The 20,427-nt window shown below is 41.9% G+C and overlaps 1 protein-coding gene and 1 long non-coding RNA gene across 3 annotated transcripts; one reads left to right on the top strand and one right to left on the bottom strand.

Moving 5' to 3' along the window:
* Positions 1–4,155: 4,155 nt before the first annotated feature.
* LOC117466207 (G2/mitotic-specific cyclin-B2-like) lies at positions 4,156–6,795 on the bottom strand. Its single transcript, XM_034109343.2, has 6 exons — positions 6,547–6,795; positions 6,315–6,473; positions 5,053–5,289; positions 4,743–4,883; positions 4,554–4,664; positions 4,156–4,480 (listed from the first exon to the last, which is right to left on the bottom strand). Exons 1-6 carry the CDS (start codon positions 6,793–6,795, stop codon positions 4,370–4,372), a joined length of 1,008 nt encoding a protein of 335 aa, XP_033965234.1. The 3' UTR covers positions 4,156–4,369.
* Positions 6,796–7,921: 1,126 nt separating this feature from the next.
* Positions 7,922–9,996, top strand: LOC117461534 (uncharacterized). Of its 2 annotated transcripts, XR_004553707.2 has the most exons (4): positions 7,922–8,035; positions 8,911–8,951; positions 9,619–9,723; positions 9,892–9,996. It is a non-coding gene; the product is annotated as an uncharacterized lncRNA (long non-coding RNA). The 2 variants fall into 2 exon arrangements; XR_004553706.1 differs by lacking the exon at positions 7,922–8,035 and having other exon boundaries at positions 8,801–8,951.
* Positions 9,997–20,427: the final 10,431 nt, after the last annotated feature.

Here is a 20,427-nt window from a genome sequence, read left to right as displayed (position 1 = left end):
TAAACATGCCGATCGCGAGAGCCGATCGCATGACGTAAAATACATGACACTTTTCTCTGTGTGCGGCAAAACAAGCTCGCCAAAATGGCTTCACCGGTCTGGCATTATTTTAAGGTGTCTGAAAAAGACAGTAAAATAGCAGAATGCAACGTGTGTGTGAAGCAGAAATCCTGCAGCTCCGCCCGCCGGACCGGTAAGCGGAGCGAAACACACAAGAGTTAGACCTAACACACTTAGCTATTTTATCTACCTCTGGAACAAGCTAAACTAGTTATAAATATATTTATTCTTCACTGTCGGGTCACTCATTACTGGATCAGTGAGCTGCATGAGATACTGACTGGCTGTCAGGAGAGGGAGTGAGGGGGGAGAGAGAGAGGGAGAGAGGAAAAGAGAGCGCTTCCGCTCATTTCTCCCGTGTTATTATTATCCAAAGTGAATGTTAACTTGAATAATGTACATCATTTGAATGTAATAATTAAGTTGATTGTTGTTTGTGGAAGCTCCAGTGAATGAGCCCCATTAACTGAGTTTAAACATCACTTTAAATGGAAGATTTAAAGTGATGTTTAAATCTTCCATTTAGGCCCCGCCCACTCGATCGGATGGGCGATCGGTATCAGCCGATACTGATTCCGGCGATCGGCCCCGAAATTGGCGATCGGAGCATCCCTATTTGATACCATCATAGCGACTGTTAACGGGGTGCCTGAATGTCGTGACCCACTTATGGATAATCCCCAGGGTGCAGTACCACGGGAGCCTGAGGTGGAGGGGGCGCTCCTGGGGCAACCCGACTTGTGGTCATCGTCTCAGCTTGTTCCTGAAATTGCCCCTCTTGAAGGTGATGCTGTTCTTCCATCTATTCCAGCCGGTCTCAGCCCTTTACTGCCCTCTACTTCCTCGTGTGAGTCTGCCAGTAGCACGGCTGGGTTTTCTTTTGTTCGCGAGGAGCTTATCGCGGAACAGGGTAGAGATCCAAGCCTGTCAGGCCTTTTTGCGAACACTGTGGGAGTGGGAGAGAGTGAAGTTTCTAAAAGTTGCTATATCCTGAGGGACAGGGTATTGCTGCGTAAATGGTCTCCTAGCCTCGACGCGTCAGCGGAGAATGATTGGAATGTGGTGACGCAGGTTGTGGTTCCGTTTAGATACCGTCACGATATTCTGTGTTTGGCTCACGATCACAGGCTCGCAGGACATCTGGGGGTCAATAAGACATATGATAGAGTGCTGCGTCAATTTTTTTGGCAAGGGTCGAAACGGGATGTGGTGCAGCACTGCAGGGGGTGTTCAACGTGTCAGGTGGTGGGTAAACCTAACGGGGTCATTCCACCGGCGCCACTCTACCCTATCCCGGCAGTGGGGGAACCTTTTGAGAGGGTTATCATTGATTGTGTGGGTCCACTCCCTAGAACCAAGGCAGGTTCCATTATGTGTGCCAACACACGGTTTCCGGAAGCGATTCCACTGAAACGGATAACGGCCAAAACAGTGTCACAGGCCTTGGTGAGGTTTTTCTCCGTTTTTGGTTTGCCTCGCGTGGTACAGTCCGACCAAGGTAAGAATTTTTTATCCCGCATCTTCTCGCAGGTTTTAAAGCAGCTGGATATATCGCATAGTCTCTCTAGCCCATATCACCCACAATCCCAGGGGGCTTTGGAAAGGTTCCACTCCACGCTAAAAACAATGCTTCGGGCGTTCTGTCATGTCACGAAGGACGACTGGGATGAAGGGGTTCATTTAATGTTGTTTAACGCAAGGGAGGTGGTGCAGGAATCTTTGGGATTCAGTCCTGCAGAGCTGGTATTTGCGCATTCGGTTAGCTGCTGAGGGAGAAGTGGTTGGGGGAGAGCAAGCCGAAGAACCTGTTAGACTATGTCTGTGGCTTTAGGGAGAAGCTGAAGAGGGCATGTGAACTAGCGAGGACACATCTGAGTGACACACAGGGGAGGATGAAGGGCTGGTATGACAGGAAGGCTCGGGATAGAACGTTTGTGCCAGGGGAGAGGGTTTTAGTGTTGTTGCCTGTCCCAGGCTCCAGCTTACAAGCACGGTTTAGTGGGCCGTACCTGGTTAGAGAGAAAGTAGGGGATTTGGACTACCTGACCGAGACACCGGATCGTGGGCGGAAGACTTGCTTGTGTCATGTTAATATGATTAAGCCATATTATGTGAGGGAGCCTCTGGTGAATCCTATTGACAGTATTGTTGTTCCCTCTGCGAGTGTGTCCACTGTGCCGGTGTCAGTTTGTATGTTGGCCCCATCTAGCGTTGATGAGAGTAATGACAGTCTTTGTTTTTCAGAGGGGGTTGGAGAACTGGAAGATGACGTAATTATTCCGTCCGAGGCGGTCGTGGAGGGACGGTTGACAAACACTGAGTCATTGATCACTCTTGACGGTCACCTTGGCCATTTATCAACAACGCAGCGAGATGATATCAGGGGTTTGGTTGGGTCTCATTCCTTCGCGCACTAACGTATTACAACATGACATCGATGTGGCGGAGGCATTACCCATTAAACGGCACGCGTATCGCGTGAATCCATATAAGCGGGCGCGGTTACAGAAAGAGGTGGAATACATGCTCACTAACAATATCGCTGAGCCCAGTTTCAGCCCATGGAGCTCGCCGTGCTTATTGGTTGATAAGTCAGACAAGACAGATAGGTTTTGTACGGATTTTCGCCGGGTAAATAACGTGACTAGGCCTGATAGTTTTCCATTGCCCAGAATGGAGGACTGTGTCGACAGGGTGGGGAGTGCGTCTTATGTAACCAAGCTGGATTTGCTGAAAGGATACTGGCAGGTGCCACTTACGGATCGCGCTAAACTAATTTCTGCGTTCGTGACACCTGACAGTTTCCTGCAATATACGGTAATGCCGTTTGGTATGCGCAACGCGCCTGCGACTTTCCAGAGGCTGGTGAATCGTGTTCTGTCAGGCGTAGCTAATTGTGAGGCCTACCTCGATGACCTCGTCATCTATTCTGACGATTGGGAGGGGCACATGGTTAGTTTGCGGGAAGTTTTTGACCGGCTTGGTCAGGCAAACTTGACCCTAAACCTGGCCAAGTGCGAGTTTGGCAGGGCGACCGTCACCTATCTTGGCAAGGTAGTGGGGCGGGGGAGGTCCGCCCTGTCCACTCCAAGGTGGAGGCGATACTTGGCTTTCCAGAGCCTGCTACACGTCGGGATCTCCGGTGTTTTCTGGGGATGACGGGGTATTATAGGGGTTTTTGAAGGAATTTCTCAGCGGTAGCTTCTCCCCTCACGGATCTCTTGAGCCCGAAGATCCCATTTCAGTGGACGCCTAGGTGCACTTTTGCGTTTCAGCAATTAAGGTCCATCCTGGTCAGTGCTCCTGTCCTCGCAGCGCCTGTGTTCACAAAGCCTTTCAAGTTGGCTGTGGATGCTAGTGAGCTGGGCGCAGGTGCGGTGCTTCTGCAGGACGATGACGGGGGTATAGAACATCCGGTGTCGTATTTTTCTAAAAAGTTTAATATACACCAGCGGCGCTATTTGACAATTGAAAAGGAGGCATTGGCCTTGATTTTGGCTCTCTCCCATTTCGAGGTGTATGTCGGTTCATCCCAGGTACCGATTAAAATATACACCGACCACAACCCGTTGGTCTTTATAGGCAGGATGCGGAATTCGAACCAGCGGCTAATGCGCTGGAGCCTTTTCCTGCAGGCCTTTGATGTTGACGTGGTTCACGTCAAGGGCAAGGACAATGTGTTGGCTGACGCGCTATCACGGCTGTAGTCAGGGGGGGGGTGCTATTTATCCATGAGGTGGTGTGGGGGTTATGGCCGTCCATACCGGTGCTGTTAGTACAATTCGTATTTTTTATTGTGCTGACAGTATTATTGTTTCTTGTTTCCTTCTTCTGTTTATGTTCATTCCCCCATTTCGCCTTGGGGTTATGGACATAAAGTTGGGTGTGGGGGTGTTATGTGTTTGTGCCCTGATCAGGCGCTCCTAGTGTGAGGTGTCATGTCTAGCTGTAGTTTCCTGTTATGGTTTTGTAGTCCTTATCGTTTCCCCTCCAGGTGTACCCATTTGTAATTAACCCAGGTGTGTCTTGTCTCGTCATTACCTCATGTATAAGTATTCTGCTTTCCCCTTTGTCTGTGGCTGATCCTGTCTGTGCAGTATGTGTTCTTGTCTGTCATTACTTTATATTTCCTTTGTTCAACCATGGTGGTAATTATTAATTAAATTCTTTTTTTGATTACTTCGGCTACCGTCTCCTTTATTATGTTGCCTTGACACGACATTGAGCCTGCTAACAGTCAATGGTAATGTAATAGCGATCAATCTTAAATAAAGTGCAAATGAAACGTCCACTGATGATGTAAAAGTTCTCAAGGATTGCTGAGCAGAGCGGCCGCCATGGTCTTGACGATGGACGAGTTCAGCTGAGGGATGAGGCTGATCTTCATCAGCTTGCTGCTCGAGTACTTGTTCTTCACAGCCTGCAGAGGAAAAAGGGTTTTATTTTTGCTACAAATCAAAACTTTAATGCTTATACTTCGTCGCTCAACTCACCTGGAACTTTGTCTTCCTTTCGTTGACCATCACTATGTTTTTGACGATGTGCTGCATGATGAGCTTCAGGTGGGCGGCGTCATAAGTGGAGTAGTGCTGCTGCTGAGGAGACTGAGACAAGACAGACAAATTAACACCAGGAAAATGAAACATTGTAAGTGTAGATGCCCCTCCAATGCCATCACTCACCCAGGGCAGGGCTACCAGCAGCAGCTGGGAGAGCGCCAGAGAAGCAGCAGCGATCTCAGAGGGCCGATAGTGCACCATGTTGTAGTCAAGGAGCGTCAACTCCATCAGGTACTTGGCCAGCGTGTGTCTCTCTACATCGGACTGAGGCACAAAACAACATTAAGCACACTGAGAAGTCTTAAGACACATTGTACACATTCTTGCAGGTGGTTTTAGGAGAACATCTGTCTAGAATGCTGCAGACCTAGCAAATTTGAAAAATGACTAAAGTAAAAAGTAGCGTCCCAAACAAATCCACGCAACGACTCACATTGGACACTTTGGAAGCCCGTCTCAGGAAGTGGAGGGGAAGAGGGCGTCCCAGCTCAAAGTTGAGGGCCCTCAGAATCAGCTGCTCCATCACCAGAATCTGAGCCTTTGTGAAGGCGTTGTCTGTGATGTAGGCGAAGTCTGCCACCTCTGGAGCATACATCTCCTCGTATTTACAGGCCACCAGCATGGCCGTCACACCGACAAGCTGCAGCTTCCTGCGAGAGACCGGCTGGACCTGAAGCACAGCGGCAGACAGTGCCGGCCCTGACCAATTTGCTGCCCTAGGCAAGATTTTAGCTGGCGCCCCCCCCCCTCAAATGCAAACACTCATTATGACTCGTGCATGCACGGTTGTGGCATGACCACCAAAACAGAAAGATATGGACACAAGATGTGTGCAACTGTATTTAGTGTCCTATCCATGTGAACATGATTTAAGTGGGGGGTGGACCTAACATCTCCTAGGGAGGTCCGGGGGCATGCTCCCCCGAGAAGATTTTTTTTTTTTAATATTGAAGTTAAAAGCATCAATCTGGTGCACTTTGAGAGCAACATTAGGAGATCTATGGAAACATCTCTCAACACCCAGATGAAACAGAACTGTAAGTAGATTTATTTTTCTTTATGGATATTTTACAAATCACTCCCCTTTTTATCATATATGTCATATAGTATTTTATCCATGTTTTTCATCTATTCTCTTATTTTTTTATAACTATAATGATCATATAAAGGTGTGCCTTTACCTCACTGAGCTGAGGTTATCAGAGCCTCTCAATCTTTCAGGAGAGAGCTCTCTAAAGCTCTCCCCCTGCGGCCGCTTACACAGTAAATTCCAATGTTAATAAAAACCGTATACGTTTTTTGGGAGTTTGATTTATTTTAAATTAACACAAATACAAAATTAAAACCTATAATTGCAAACTAAAACCATTATTTCAAAAAAAGAACAATTTCACATTTAACCTCTGGTTTTTACTGGGGCTGGGGTAGTTTATGGGCGCTGTACACAATTATGGTGTAGTTCTGATAGTATAAGATAATAAGATGTACTTTGTTGATCCAAAATCGGGAAATTGTGTTAGACATTTTTATTTTTTTTATTTCTAATTATTTATTTAATTTTTTTTTGGCGCCCTCTATGGGTTGATGCGCCCTTAGCATTCGCCTATACTGCCTATGCCGAGGGCCGGCCCTGGCGGCAGACATTTACAAACAGCTCACAAAACACAATGAAAAGACAGTTTAGACCGCTCCTACCTGGAGGAATCGATCCATGACGGCAACTGTGAGGTACAGAGTCTCCTGCAGCAGCTGGAACCTGGAGTGCACCTGGACCAGCCAGTCCACCAGGAGAGCCCGCATGCGCTCAGTGATCTCATAATGCTGCTTGTAGTCGGGTCGTACAGCCTGCTCCACCTGTGGAGGCAAACAGATGTAACACTCAACCTTGCAGGGTGGGGGAAGAGAGCATTACTGGAGGGGTGAATACCTCCAGGACGTGCAGGTAGCTGTAGATATCTTTGACATATTCTGAGCAGAGCTGCGGCAGGTCCCCGTCCTCCTCGTCCACGTCCTGCACGTCCACGTCCTGCACCATGAGCAGCGCATCAGAGAACGCCTGGCACAGCTCCGGCTGCTCCTCCTCCACCGCCTCCTTCATGGACACATCAGCAGACTCCTCTGAGACTGTGGGGAGGGGGTCTGCAGGGGCCGGGGCCATGAGCAGCACCACAGCCATAGCTCAAGGGGCAATGGAGGCTTTCACTGAGGGTTTGAATGAAGCTTTGGCAGGGCCCATCTTCGAAGGAAACAAGTTTGGAAAGATGCAACAATGATGTGCTGCTTGGTTTTAGCTTTATGAATAGTGTCCACATACTCGTAGCCAAGTAGCTCATGTGCTAGGGGGTTTCTAGTTATTTTTGGCTGACAGGGCTGATACACAACACTTCAAATAGCTACAAAGGAGGCATGAAACATGGAGAGCAGCTGACCCAAACAGTTCTTCCATGATGATGATGTAACTTACCTTGGTGTTGACTGCTGCTGCTTTAAAGTTGGTGATCTCTCCGAGAGCAGCTCTCCTGAGACCCACGACGGCTTTACCCATCTATATATATAGACAGCTATATGCCATACATTTTTGCATACATTCAGAGTAAATATTTATTCAGTATGATACACTCTTAAAAATGCTGGGTTATTTCTATAAACACATTGCTGGGTTGATTTGGCTGGGTCATAATTATGGGTTATTTGGGTACTGTAAACACACTGGTGGGTTGTTCATGCTGGGTCAAAGGGGTTATTAGGGCTTCAATTGCAGTTGAACACCTGCCTGGGTTATTTTTAACCCAGAGGTTGCTTTATTCATTTTCCCACTTCTGAATCATTCTGGAACCATCTTTTTGTCATTTCTCACAACACAAGGTATGTAACCTATATTTTATCACTATATTTTACCTATATTTATATAATTATACAATTCTGTAACTTATTGAATCACTAGTAAGTGATTTTGAAAAACCACTACAACCACAACAGTGATTTTTCAAAACCACTAATCAGCCAGTGATTTCACAGAATCACCAGTGTTCTTGCACACTGTAAGACCGAACATTACAAGCTTCTGAAAGCAAATTGATTGTTTTAACTCAAACATTTCAAAAAGTTAATTCACCGCTAATTTTCTGATGACTATGAACTGATTTATTATTGTGTAGAGTGTTCAACCACTTTGGGACATATTGGTAATAGTCCTCAAACATTTTTAATGAATCTGTCTGACGCTGGTCTGACGTCATCACGTATGTGCTCCGCCCCCGACTTGCCGAGACGTAGATCCTTCACCACATGCTTCACCAGAGTCCGCCCGCCATTATCTGCTCGCCTCTGTTGAAATCGCTCAAACTTTTAAGAATACTTTGCCCACCGTGCTCTCACTGCCGGAATCGTGATCCTTTTTAGGCCGCACTAATCTGGTGAGTTACGTCTTGCCTTTGCACAGTATTTAAATGATGTGTTATTCATTTCTGCATCTAATGCACTTTGTCGCATGGTGTGTTAGTTTGATTTGAGCTCTTGTTAGCTAGCCTACATTTAATATCTGCCTCACTTGAAAAACGATTTAACTTACGTGTAAGACAGTATTTTTTATATTGTTTTAAGTTATATCTCAAAGTGGAACGTTTGTGTTGCAATAGTTTTCTGGAAAAGTCGAACCTAAAATGGCGGCAGGCGGCGCGTTTTCTTTCCTCTTTTTGTTACCGCATGTTTTATTAACTTAGAGGACTTACGTTCATTTGATCCACTACAATGTACCATAACCGTGCGTTCTGCATGTTTGTAAAAGCAAGCTAACTTGAAACACTAGACTATTCATTTTACAAGGTAATGTATACCCCCCAGCGTTTTCAAATACATGTAACTCAGCAAAGGTAACGATCGCACAGTGATGATTTTAATAATTCTATAATATGTGGAATTTCAGCTTTAATCTGATATCTTATCTTGGTTTTTAAATGTTAAGAAGCCCTGAGACAAAGTTTCGTGAACAAGAACCCCTCGGTACCGACGGCTGCCGGATTTAACAGATTAATAGTCTAGTGTTTCAAATTAGCTTGCTTTTACAAACATGCAGAACGCACGGTTATGGTATAACGTTAGTGGATAAAATGAACGTAAATCCGCTATGCCTCTAGTCTAAGTTAATAAAACATGCACAGACATGCATGCTGTAACAAAAAAGAAGAAAAGCGCTCCGCCTGCCGCCATTTTAGGTTCGAAAATAGTGTTTCTCAGATCATTTTGTGAAAACTTTGCAACCCAGCTAACCTTCAATGTTTTTTCTCTTAAGGAAACTGAAGCAACTGGCAGATATATGGCTTCTTCAATCTGGTAAGCCTCACAATGGAGAAACTGTGACGCGCTGGGGTGGTGCAAGTGAAGCCTCGCAGCGGCGCAACTGTGGCATGCCATGCTTACGGCCCCTACACACACACGGCGGCGGGCTTGTCTGAAGCTCGACCAACAACCACTCACATGGATATCCCGCCCAGGACACACACGCACGCGGTTTGATTGGCTAGAGCTTGTACTGGCATATGATTTGATTGTCACAATGCAGTTTGGCATAGCGTAACGTCTGGAGTGATGTTACGGCCCCTACACACAGCGGCGTGCGTTGACGCTTCTGCCCATTCACTTTGAATGGGGTGAGGTCACGCTTAGCCGAACTGCATTGTGGGAGCAAAGCATAGCTTTCATGTGATTGGCTGTTGGTCTATCTTCAGACATGCCCTGCCGCCGTTTGTAGGGGCTGTTACACTGTAGGTGCGCCGCGTTTGGGGGTGCTGCAGCCCCTTCCCGCGTCCATGTTTATTCCACATGGTTACTAAAATGTGAATGAATATTTAGTGCTCAACACTGAAATTATATTTGTGTTGGCCTGTGAATATTGTTACGTTTTCCAATGGCTTGGAAATGCAACCTTTGTGCTGCTGTCTTTGATACAAGGGCAGAGTTACTTGAACATTATAACATTATTATTCCCTTGATTTAAAAGTTAATGCAGACTACCTTTGCCCTGCGGCGCAATGAGATCATCAATGATGAGCTACCTGTTGGAGAGATCCTGGAACGCTGACCTGCCTTGAAAATGGAGTCACAGGTGAAAATATTTTATTTATTACAACTATATAATTATTTTGTGTGCCTTTGTCACTGATAACTTTGACATGTTTACTCAGATTTAGCATGTTATGTTTCTGTTTATCTCTGCTGCCTTCAGTCCACATATACATTGTACTGTGAATTAAATAGTCATTTTATATTTTAGCAGAGTTTCACAGGATAACAAACCTCAACCTGAAGAACCACTTCTATGCGGAGTTGGATAGACATGTCCTCCATCTTAGGAGCCTGTTCAGGAAGAAGGCGGCAAGCAAGGAAAGGAAACTAAAGTTCTGGATCAGCTATTTGCCTCCTATGACCTCCAGATGAGTCGGTTATGCCTCTTGGTGTTTTATTCTCATACTAGAGTGGATTATCTTTGTCAAAATGTTAATCTCTTCAGTCATGGAAGAACGCTTTCTTGTGATATCAATTGTTGTGTGGTTATACTGTTTAGCATCCAAAGTAAAACAAAGATATGTTCTCACACTCAAGGAGCAAGGTGACGTCCATGTCCGACGTGCTGATGTCCTCCGTGCTCTGCCTGCATTTCTGCATGAAGATGACTCCACGTTTCTGAGGCTGTGGCATGTAAGTCAGCATAATAACTATTCAATGTATGTGACAGATCATCCAAAAATATAGTTTATCTTGTTACATTGTTTCAGGAGCTCTATCGCAGGGAGACAATTATTTGAATTTTTATAGTGACAAAATTATAATAAATGATAGATTGAGTTTGAAAAAGTATGAACTGTCCTGGTGTCATCGAAGCTTGATTCTGTCACTGAGGTGTTAATCAAACATCATCTCTCGTGTTGCTCACATCCCGTTCAGGTTCTAGTTCCAAGATTTGAATATTGCCATAAGAATTGTAATTATTGTAAAGTACACAATGGACATGTTGAATATAATCTCCCTTTACTTCAACACTTCAGAAGTGTTGCATATGATTTCTACTTAAGGATTTATTTGAAATTAAGCTCTTTAGGTTTCAGTGTAAAAAATGAGCTCACGTGATTTAATAAAATACACAATCATGAGGGCTTTCTTTCCTGCAGCATCAGTGTTCAATACAAAATAATTTCTAGTGTTCCCCATATTTTTTTGTATGTGTAGTAGGGAGAGATTATACTGTAAATACATATTCAGTTGCCAGTTTATTAGGTACAACTAGCTAATAGTAACAGTCTAATACTGTGAATCCTACCCTTATGAAGGTTATAAATGTTTTTTTGTTGAAAGCATTTATGTCAACTGATTGGTTATTTTGGAGGCTGACGTTTCTGGTGCTGTAACATTATGTTGTGCAATGCTAATAGGCGTTTCCTTAAACCCACATTATGCACAAAACATACGGTTATTTGATGTGATGTGTCGCCGATGTATTTTTCAGAAAACACATTTCTGAGAGAGGCAATTTGGGTAACGTTTATCTGTTCTTGTCGTCAGGTGGAGCAGTCTGATGATCCAGACACAGAGGACATCGCGGTTGGACTTCTCATGATCGGTGCCAGGTCAACAGACACCACACTCTTCTGCCCAGAGAGGATCGCTGTTGTCATTGAGGGTAACGGCGTTATCCAACTCCCCACACTGGCTGCCGCATTCATCCTGCTTTTTGCACTGACCTTTGCCCTTTGACCTTTGCCCTGCATCTGAGCTACCCAAAAGACTTGGTCAACACTTTCGACTTCACCCAGAAAGTGTTGATGGGCCTGGATGAGGGGAACTTGAAGCCCAGGGTGTTGAGCCTGAAAAAGCTTTTGGCAGTTTAATCCTACCAACAAAGTTGCACTTTAACAATCACACACACACACACACACACACACACACACACACACACACACACACACACACACACACACACAAACTGTTCTCCTCTGTTTACATCCTGCTGCTTTACATCTGTGTTCTGTTGTGTTCATTGACAGATTTGTTACGGTTCAGCTTCAAGTTGAAGGACTGTTCGTAGATGTTGTTTTATATGTATTGGGTCTTTATGGTCCATGTGTTAAATTAATACGCAGAACTGTTCCTGAAAATTGTGTTCACAAGTGATGGTTAAAATACACACAGATATTTCTCAAGTCCCTAACACTGTTTTTAAGGTGTTTTTTTAATTTATTTAACAGTTAAATATATTGAATTTGTATTGTGCTAAAATGCATTGTTCTTTTGTAGTGGAAATGGAATGTTGGCGATTTGCCAAAACTGTTCAAATTATCAATAAATGCATTTTTATATATATACGGTGTGTTTGGAGATAATTCATTATACATTATTATTATATTCTATTTAGCCCAACAATATAGTTAATTTCAATCACTAGCTTGGGTCAAATAAACAACCCAATGTATGGTTTATATATATTTAACCCAGTGATATAGTTAATTCCAATCACTAGCTTGGGTCAAATGAACAACCCCGCACATGGGTTAAAATGATCCAGCCCAGCATATGGGTTAAGACAACCCAGCGCGTGTTCTGTCCTATAGTGACTCAGCAGCTGGGTTATGATTGGGTTATTTTTTAACCCAGTAGTTTTAAGAGTGTAGCTGTCTAACAGAAGTTAAATTCATTTCTCACTTATTCTGACAATGTACTTAACCCCAAATAAAAGAACCCAATAAAAAGAGTTGTTAAATAATAGTGAAGTCACGTTGTAATAACAATAACTCATCTCTCTTGAGTTTTCTTTTTGTGTTTTGCCAAAAGCCACTGTGTCAAGGGTCCTATTAGAGTTGCCGTGTAGTATATGGCGGACCATCTCGCACATGCGCACTGCAGATCGGGCAGGGCTGCAGATCGGGGCTGAAGTCGAATAGTCCATTTAGCTTAGGAACCTTCCTAACGGAGTGAAATGACCCGGAAGTCCCTCAGTGGCAGCCATGATAAGCTTGAGGCCAAGCCTCAATTTAAATAAAACGAGGCCACGCTTTATTAACTTGTGCGCACGAGTTAATAAAGCGTTCGCACGAGAAGGTATCTCGTGCGAACGAGAAAGTAAAACGTGGCCACGTTTTATTTATTTTTCTCTCTATGAACCCTCCAGGGCTCCGTACAATTCAAACGGGATCGAAAGATAAGTTTTCTCTCTCCATTGACTTCAATACATAATTTTTCCGAAATAAGGTCTCATGGACCGGAAGTAGATGGGCGTGACTTCGCCACTCTATAGACAGGCGAAGTGCCTCCCCTTCCGGTGGAGCTCCATGGGACTTTTTCCGAAATAAGGTCCCATGAGTCCCACCGAAAGGGGAGGGACTTCGCCTCTCTATTGATAAGTGGAGAGAAGAATGAGCAGATGAATGCATAGTGCAAATAATCATAATAGTTCAAAAATAAGCTCCACCTCGACCAACTACAGCATACTATATATATATATAATATATATTCTTCCACAATTTTTCTAAGTGCAGCTGTGTGAAATGTGTCCAGACTGCTGTCGGCTGTATCATCTCGCCTGTTGTGCAGTTGCATGTAAAACCAGTGTTTTTCCTGCAGGACTTTTTGACTCAGCGCTGCTCTACAAGAATAGCATCAGATCACAAGAGGGAGTAAGTGGGTGAGAAGCAGAGATCATCACTGTTGTGCTGTTTAATATGCATCATGAAAATCTGTCAGAAGATAGTCAGATATTTACAGCTCATATCATGAAGGAAAGCTTATTTCTGTATTTAACAGAAACCCCTCAACATTTATGAATGTCACATGTGAATTATATTTATATTGAAATGGTGTTACTGTTTAGGACTCTTTAAAGCTTGAAACCTGTTTGATTTAAACATAATTGTTTATGTTTTAAATGGGTGGTCTGAATGATTGAATATTCCATTTATATTTCTCTTGAAAAATGAGCCTGTTGTTGCCACTTCAACGCGGCGGCTTTTGGATTTTGTATTTCTCAGTAGAGCTTAATATGAATAATTACAATGATGGAGGGAATGAGGAAGGGAAAAGAAAGATACATTTTGTCTTTGTCTGCCAAATAAATAATAATGATTAAATGTGTTGTAGATTAATATTTCTATTTCCAACAGTGTAATACATTATACCAGTGGCAGCAGCAATGGACCTTGGACAAAATGATCATGAATAATCACTCTAATAATTATTATGTCATGTATTTGAATGTGTGAACGACCTGGTTTTCAAAATGATACCTCGTTTAGTTAATATTACACCATCATGAAATAAAAGCAATCCAGTTTCATTCCTGCAGCAAGTACCTTACATTTCCATTGTCTTGTTTGCGTGTGTGTGTGTGCATGTTATGTATACAGGCAAGGAGTAAGTCCCAGTTGTTATTTCTTCATAAACAAACTGTAAGCCTGAACCATCGAAGCATATGTGAGCTCACGCACGCACACACACACACACACACACACACACACACACACACACACACACACACACACACACACACACACACACACACACACACACACACACACACACACACACACACGAGTCAGATAGGTCGTTCGTTAAACTCGAGGGAATGATTCGATTTCAGCAGAGTGGCTCTCTTCTCTCCATCTCTTCCTCCTTCTTGACCTTTCCCTTCTATTTTCCAATAAGCACTTGTCTTCTTCTTCTTCTTCTTCTTCTTCTTCTTCTTCTTCTTCTTCTTCTTCTTCTTCTTCTTCTTCTTCTTCTTCTTCTTCTTCTACCTTCTTTGCTCTGATTCCTCTGCTGTACGTTTCCTCAATAGATCTTTTGGTCAGGGTATAATCGCTTGTTACTCAGCGTGTCTGTTTTATATGGATTCAGAGGGAGGCAGAAGAGGCAACTTCAACTTCAATTTATTTTAGTGCACAATCCAGCAGCACCATTCCATTTGTTAAAGTAATCGCAGTAATATCACATTGAAATTCACTGACAAATATTAAAGCATTGCATTAACAACACCTACAAATACAAAAGCATCAACATACTTTCTGTTGTGTTTTGTTTCTTTTTGGATTTGTCTTTGTTTTTGTTTTGTTTGTCGACCCTCCATCCCAAATGTAAAGCGTCTTTGGGTTCAGAAAAGCGCTATAGAAAATTAATATATTATTATTATTATTATACACATTCATGTTGAAAAGTAAAAGTGCTCATTCGACAGTAATAGAATGTCATGAATTTTGCAGCAGGTAAAGGAGGAGCTCATTTAAATGTTTTATACTCAGATCAAAGGTCAAAGGCGTGGTCGCAGCCCTCAGGACTGTCAGTCTGATTAGGATGATCTTTTCAGACCACATCTTCCTTCAAGGTTGTTTGGAGGCCCTGGGGGGGGGGCTTCCCCAAGGACCTTATCATGTGCTCTTGCTTGGGTCAGGGACATTTTGCCCCCTTTGTAAAAGAATATTTTTTTGAGAGATGTTTGAAATTAAGAAAAGAAGAGAATGAAACAAGGGATAAGCCCTTTAAGGGCAGCACAAATAAGTAAAGGGATTAGGAATGTAAAATGACTTTGGCTCCGATATATTACATAACTACAAGTTAGTGCAGAAAAATCTGAATCTGTATAGGATGACATCAGCACAAAAAGTATATTTTTTCATTATGTAACATTTGTTGTTATTATTGAATCTTGAATCTTTGCTGTTATCCATTCCTGTACAGTATGAGAGTGATATTGAGCTTTTCAATATTGTCTCATCTGATCTTTGCATCTATTAAAATGAGTAGATGTTTAATAATTGTAATTCTGTTTCGTATGGGGAAAATGTAAACAATCCCAAATGAGGGCTGAAATAATCTTCTAAACACTGTGTCCCTGTTCTAGTTCATCTCTGATGACTTTGCTCAATTTTTCTCTGACAGCTTGTGGACATTTCAAACCCTGCCGTCCCAAAAGATCACCTTTATCCCATCATGCATCTCTTCCCTAAAGACAACAGAGTTGCCAAGCGTGGTGGTTCTTGCAGTAAAGTACAGATAATGCTTTGAATGTTCCTCTGGTTTCATGGAATCTATATTATGTGCAAAGTGGAGCTTGTATAATTTGCTGACCTCAGGATATTAGATAATTATATAGTTCTGATTGCAACTAGTGCCTCAAAACATACCCTGGTCGTCTGGCACTAAAGAGCTTTCCTCATTGAAGCATCATCCCATACAAATCACATACACACACACTCCTGATTTTTATTGTCGAATAAAGTCATTTTTAGAGAGCCATAATATTAAAAACTGTAATCGAATAAGCATTCAAATGCATGCATCTGTTGTTCAACTAGATGCAATGTTATGAGAACATTCAACCCAAATCCTTTACTAAAGTTAAAGTATCAATGTAAAACTAGATTAATTAGAAGTCAAAGTTCTTGAAAATCGTGTGAACTTTAAAATACATTTAACAAGCAGTCTGCAGTGCTTTGTTTACAGCAGAATGCACTTGGTTTAAAGGCTGTCTGTCAGGCAGGTTGTAAGCTGAGTGGGGCTACTCAGAGGGCAGATAGTCAATAACTGTAAAAGGACACTTGGCCTATATAATCGGATTCCTTTCTAAAGGGTTTCCTCTCTGTCCACGCTTCACAGACTTCCTTCCTTTCTTCTTTCCCTTCTGAGAAACTGGAGACAGTGAGGAACGGCACAAACAAGGCCTGGATTCTGAGTGAAGCCCTCATCAACACGCCATAATGAAATACAGGTCATTTAAAAGTCTGGTAGGGACCTGATTTGAGGCTGGGGCTTAATTAAAGACTGTTTGTGCTGAATCAAGGGCGAGTTATCATTTGCCCTGCTGCACTGGTCCCCTGGTGATTCGGCACAAATTGAGAGAGCAGCGCAGAATTCCCAAGGAGCTTGCTTTAATTTCTTCTCGGAGTGATTTCACTGAACCATGTTAACCCCACCACAGCACCGTCAGGACATTAAGTTGCAATAGAAAGGTTTAAGGTTTCCAAACAAAAGGAGATGAGGATGTGCCGTAGTCTCAGCAGCTGGTTGCTCAGAAACCTGGTGAAGACCAAAGAATATTTCAAAAATGTAAACATGAAACAGAAAAACAAAGACAATATAAGTTCTTGTTAGATAGAGGCAGGTTGAGGCAGGACATAGTATATCAAGGAAACATTAGTGTTGAAAGTGATGGAGTCATGGTCAGGGTTACAAGCTTGTCTTCTATGTTGTACTACAGCACTGCTCAACTCAAGGAGGAAACACATAACTGCCAAGCCTTGAAAAAAACACAGAACCTATATTTCATATAAGTGTCTATACTAAGTGTCTAATTATATGTTCTCCTTTTTGTGGTATCTACTGTGGCTATGACCCATAAAAGTATAGTTTATGTTAGTAGTTTATTTATTCAGTATGTTGTTATTAGAAATGGATCTTATGACTATTTGAATGTGCTCTACATACAGCTTTATGTTTTAATGTCACAGCCCACAGGTTGTTTTTCTTCTATCTGCCTCTTCTCATTGGGTCATTTAAATAGAAAAAAGCCAGAAAACCCCCTGGAGCATATGAAGCTAAAGAGACATTTCCCCCAGGAGTTGGTGGGGACCAAAAGACGAGAAGAAGAAAACAATTATTGGACTCACATACCTCAGGTGAACACAAACGTCGCTTTGCTGGATGTTGATATGAGCAATGGTAACCACTTACCTATTGCATTTTTGTTTAAATAAGCTGCGCAGAGGGGTCAAGAGAATTTGAGGGAAACCCTTAAAAAGGTAAGATGAAATGTAAAAAGTTTATGCTGCCTCCAAGCGCCCCTAAAACAGATATTGCAGGTTTAAAATGCTAAACAAAGACTGGGGGGAAATGGAAATGTAAACATATACTGTTGCATTTCAACCAGGCAAGCCTCCGCTGAGCTTCAGAACAGCAACAGGACCTTGAGGGAAATAGTTTCCTTCTCAGCTGCTTTTCCCTCAAGGTCAAGAAGAAATCTCCACATAAAAAACATACAGTCTCTCTCCTCTCTGCCTGTTGAACCTTGATGACATCAAGAAGACATCATCAGTGTTATTTTAATGAGACATGACATAAACCCTCCACAGCCACAGAAGACATTAAACTCAAGTAGTTCTCCCTGTGACTATAGTGACCTTTATGTGTGAAATTGGAAGAAGCCCCCTTTAATAATCCTTATTGATTGTGTCAAGCAAACAATCTCCAGGCCTGGTCCAGTTAGTGAGAATGGTTTCAGACTGGATTGATTTCCTGCAGCCTTGTGGCATCCCAGCATGCTCTCTGGTTTCCCTCTGCCTCCCTCTTGCTTGTGGATTAACATCTAATCTCTGATATTCATCTGCCTGGGAGGTCAGAGGTCCTCTTATTACAGCGTCGCTCTCATCCTGGCGAAGATGAGCTGGACTGTACTGGTCTGTTGAGGAAGACACCATGATAATAATGATTTGAGGTACTTGTACTTTACTTGGGTATTTTAATGTTCTGCTACTTTGTACTTCTACTCCACTACAGTTCAGATGTAAATGGTGTACTTTTAGGTCACTAGATGTATGTAATACCTTTAGTTACTCTGCACATTTTGATTAATGATGTGAAATATAATCAACACATAAATCAGACTTTAGTTACACCTGGAGTACATTCACAATCTACCCTACGGTATACAAAGTCATTTAGCGCTTTGAGCACCAGGAAAGGCACTATATAAATAATAATAATAATGTTTTATTATTATTATTTCATTGTTGTAAAGCACTTTGAATTGCCTTGTGTTGAAAAGTGCTATATAAATAAACTTGCCTTGCCTTGCCTTATTATTATTATTATTATTATTATTATTATTATTATTAATATTATTATTATTATTACTGTTATTGTAAAAAATACCTGCAACTTTACCAGCTTTGACAACACTTCAATGCATCAATAATTATAATCAAAACATACAATAAATATTATTCTAAAATAGGCCAATCTGCATAATGACTACTTTTTCTTTTGGTACTTTAATCAATCAATCAATGATTATTTATATAGCCTAATATCACAAATGTTACATTTGTCTGACTGGACTTCACAGTTTGTACAGAATATCAGTATGACAATACTTTAAGTATTTTTTCATGCTAATACTTTTGTACTTTTACTTAAGTAACATTTCTGAAAGCAGGACTTTTACTTCCTACACTCTACTTTTACTGAAGTACAAGATCTGAGTACTTGTTCAACCTCTGATGTTATAACATTCATTCATATTTAATAACACTCACATGCGCCACTTTTCTACAGAATGACTACTTTTACTTTTGGTCCTTTAAGTAAATTGGCAGATAATAATTCTGCCCTCTTACTTAAGTATAGGATTTTGAATGCAAGACAAAATAATCTTTATTTTTTAGGCTCATGAGAGACTGAGGCAAATACGCATTACAAATGCACTTAAAGTTTAAAGGAAAAAAAGCCCTACCGTACTCCAAATCATCTTCACCTCAAGAGCAATGTCTTGAGGACCAATTAGTAACCATGGAAACATAACCACAATTAGTCAAACAAGACAGAACAGCCACACAAACACACATTTACACACACAGTAAATGTTTGTGAAATCCACTCCCTATGCACAATATAAACAGGAAATCAAATCCTCAGAAGAAGAATCCCACTGAATATGTATTTAATAATGGTTACATTTATTAGAGCAACATGCCTCTGTCATACCGGCTGATATACCGATGATCAGATCTGCTCTCTAACACACACACACACACACACACACACACACACACACACGCACGCACGCACACGCACATGCACACACACACACACACACACACACACACACACACACACACACACACACACACACACACACACACACACACACACACACACACACACACACACACACACACACACACACACACACACACACACACACACACACACACACACACACACACACACACACACACACACACACACACACAGAGGCTCTGTGTTTTATCTCCTGTTGTTCCTTTTTATTAATCCTCTCTGTGTTTGGACATCTGCCGGCACAACTTGTGTCAATCCGGCTTTAGCTGCATTTAAACAAAGGCTTTACAGCAAAGTCCAGTCTGTACTGAAGAGTCATGATCAAGCATGCATGGAGCCTTGCACTGTAAAATAGGCACACAAAAAACAAAACAAAAACATTGTTGAGCTTTGCTTTAAGGAATCAGATTTTTCAGATTTTATTAACTGAATCGACACTGAATTTTATTAATGTATTTAATTGTCAAAGTATTCATTGCTATCAGGATGTTAAGAGCATTCCATGGAATATAACAAAAAGTGTTCTGAAATAAATTACATACCCCACCTTTAAGTTACTTTGTAGATAGTGATTCATAATAAATAATAGGATCAGCAACCCAAACCCTAACCCTTAAAAATACTTGAGATACACCTCGATTAAATTCACAATAAACTGAAATTAGTTCCAACTTTACCAGCTGGATAAACACATCAACCCATTAATGTTTATAACCAAAACATATTATTCTGAAATGGACCAATCTGCATAATGAGTACTTTTACTTTTGAAACTTTAAGAATATTTTGATGCTAATACTTTTGTACTTTCACTTGAGTAATGTCTTGAATAAAGGATTTGTACAGAGTATCCCTGCACTCTGAAATGTTTACTTTTACCTAAGTAGAACATTTGAGTATATCTTCCATCTCTGGTAATAGCCTAATCTAACTAGCTTCCCCATACTCTGAGTTGAATCGCCTTAACATTGTT

Source organism: Pseudochaenichthys georgianus, chromosome 3, assembly GCF_902827115.2.
Source record: "Pseudochaenichthys georgianus chromosome 3, fPseGeo1.2, whole genome shotgun sequence".
Taxonomy (NCBI): domain Eukaryota; kingdom Metazoa; phylum Chordata; class Actinopteri; order Perciformes; family Channichthyidae; genus Pseudochaenichthys; species Pseudochaenichthys georgianus.
This window is presented reverse-complemented; position numbering and strand designations above follow the sequence as displayed.